Raw genomic sequence first — 2,500 nt, 5'->3', positions numbered from 1 at the left:
ATTAGTTTCATTCAATTTATTTCGCACTTGACTGCACCTGACAAAGGTTACACTGTAAGACATTACCTGGCAGATCTACATCTACATCTACATGTTCCAGCACTCGGCAAAGTCCCTTTTTGGCTTATGGCTGTTTCTGCTTAAGTTGCTTCATACACCGTAAGCCGTTTTAGAGACATCACGCCAAGCTGGCCACTTCTGCTGGAGAGAGCAGGACGGCCACAACACCAGGGACTACAAGGCTATTAAAACATTTTACCAGTATATCTTTGCAATTTAATCAAGGAAAATTAAGAGCACATTATGTCGTCAAGTGGCCGGTACTGTGGAACATGCCCTCTATTTACATGAACCAATCATAAACATGATCAGTCATTGAAAGAAATCATTACAACCATTGCACAAACTGTTGAGAGTTTGTGCTTGGTGGAGCTCAAGGGGTAAGCCTTTCCCCAAAACACCACTATATAAGCTGTTTAACTTAACAAAAACTGGTTTTGAGAAATTTTGTGAGGGGTAGCGGAATGGCAAGTTTGCCCTTGCATGTCTCTCAGGTTGTAGTAAGTGATACTTGTCTACTCCTTCGAGACAGGCTAATTATCGAGTTAGGATTTTGATGTTGATTTTTGAGTTGGATTTTTGAGTTGGTTAGTGTAAAATGCAGACTGCAGACCTGGGGTAAAATGCAGACTAAGGTTTTAATGTAACTGTTTAAAAAGCCCAAATCCTTTAGTAGTGCTAACCTTCGGCCTAATTAGGCATAAAACAATATTTAGGCTTAAGTGTTAGTGCTTCCAAAGGGTTTGGGCTTTTTCAACTGTTATATTATAACATTAGTCTGCAATTTACCCCTGGTTTGAAGTTGGTGTTTTACACTGACCAACTCAAAAATCCAACTCGAAATCCTAACTCGGTAAATAGGCAACCTCTACTCCTTTCATTAAAAAGCAATTTAAGTTAATCAGGAGCGAAACCATTTAGATCTGATGTAAAGGTCTTTTGCCCCATCTGATTTTTGCAATTTGATTGTGCTTTTATCCCTTAACATTGCTACACAATAGACCCTTCCACAGTTTTTGGCACTGTCTTGGCAGGGGGGAAACACGGCTAAAGTTACAGTAAATGTATAGGATTTTGGCTGACTTTCAAGAGCTCTAGCGTTACTAAAAAGAGATGGATTTCCACAGTGAAAGTGTCTTTTAAAAGACATTTATACTGAGATTATTTTCATGAAATGTAAAGAACAGATTTGGGCTACAACAACCCCAAACGAATTTTAAGATTTCATACAAACCCTTCTAAAATCATCACGGCAAATTGCCACGAAAATAGAAACAACATGAGAAGATTTATTATTCAAATTTACCGACGTCATACGTATCTTCCTAATGGCCTTATTTTTTGTCGAATAAATGATATCAATAAAACTATTTAAAGTAGTGGCAAAAGTTGGAAATCCATCTCTTTTTAGTGGTACTACAGAGGTTCAAAGTTGGCCAAAATCCCAGACATTTCCTGTCAATTTAGCTGTGTTTGCCTCCCAGCCAACATGGCAGTCAAAAACCATGGAAGGGTCTATTTTCAGGAATGATAGCATTAAAAACTCTTCTGTTTATTGAATTTTTTCAGAAAATAGAGAGACGAAGAATTGAAAAATTGCAACAAATTACTGAGACACCTAAAGCTACAGATACCCTGGAGAAAAGAACCAGCAAAGAAGCAACACCAAATCCAGTTCGCGAAAAACAAGTCATTATTGTTAGTCCATGAGTTTCATATAGACTTACAGCTGGCATGGAATACAGATCTAGAGGTGATTTCCTCTACAGGTGACATCCTAATTGGGACCAGCTCAAGGTGTCTGTGGCAACCTCAATAGTCATACATCTGATAAACATGTGATGACTGATAAAGATATTATTTTACACTGTCATCACATTGCCTGAGAGCAATTAAGTAATAATTTCACAGGTATTTTCAAAGTTTTCACAAAATTGAAAATATGAGTGAAATAACCTTTAATTGCACGAGTGCACATTACAATAATTATATGTTTATCACATAAAGGGAAAAATTATTGAGAAAAGCCTATTCAATGCCACGACAAATGACAACTTAAATGACCAATCAGTTCAATGAACACTTTGTATACAGTGTATCTTAAAATAAACATGCTTTTATTCTGATAAAGTTCAATTCAATAAATCATTGTCATCAACAAAAATGTTGCTTAAAATGTGTTTTATAATATGAGAACAAAAAGCATTTTAATCAGAGTGATAAATTAAAGATTCTGCTTGTAACCTCACTTGCACTGTATAAGCAAATGTTAAGCAATCAGGATCAGGTAATAATTATTATTAGGCCCTCTTGATTACCAAAAGTGCCTCTGTGACTAAGAAAAAAAATGCCCTCCATCTCAGCCAATCAGCATTCAGTAATTTTGCCCTTTATGTGAAAAGATAAATAGTTTTACTTCTCTTGGTAACTTTAAATTAAT

The 2,500-nt window shown here is 36.0% G+C and overlaps 2 protein-coding genes across 4 annotated transcripts in view; one reads left to right on the top strand and one right to left on the bottom strand.

Annotated features, from left to right (window-relative positions):
* Positions 1-2,500, bottom strand: part of LOC138045363 (uncharacterized) — a 235,795-nt gene that overhangs the window by 77,974 nt on the left and 155,321 nt on the right. The window lies entirely within an intron of this gene.
* Positions 1-2,500, top strand: part of LOC138045300 (schlafen-like protein 1) — a 14,880-nt gene that overhangs the window by 9,940 nt on the left and 2,440 nt on the right. For all 3 annotated transcript variants that reach the window (XM_068891759.1, XM_068891750.1, XM_068891743.1), the window contains one exon: positions 1,630-2,500. This exon is cut by the window's right edge and continues 2,440 nt beyond it. In XM_068891759.1, the coding sequence (XP_068747860.1) occupies positions 1,630-1,770 (141 nt within the window). In that variant the 3' untranslated portion in view covers positions 1,771-2,500. The remainder of the gene's footprint in view (positions 1-1,629) is intronic.

Source organism: Montipora capricornis, chromosome 1 (genome assembly GCF_036669925.1).
Source record: "Montipora capricornis isolate CH-2021 chromosome 1, ASM3666992v2, whole genome shotgun sequence".
Classification (NCBI taxonomy): Eukaryota; Metazoa; Cnidaria; class Anthozoa; order Scleractinia; family Acroporidae; genus Montipora; species Montipora capricornis.
This window is presented reverse-complemented; position numbering and strand designations above follow the sequence as displayed.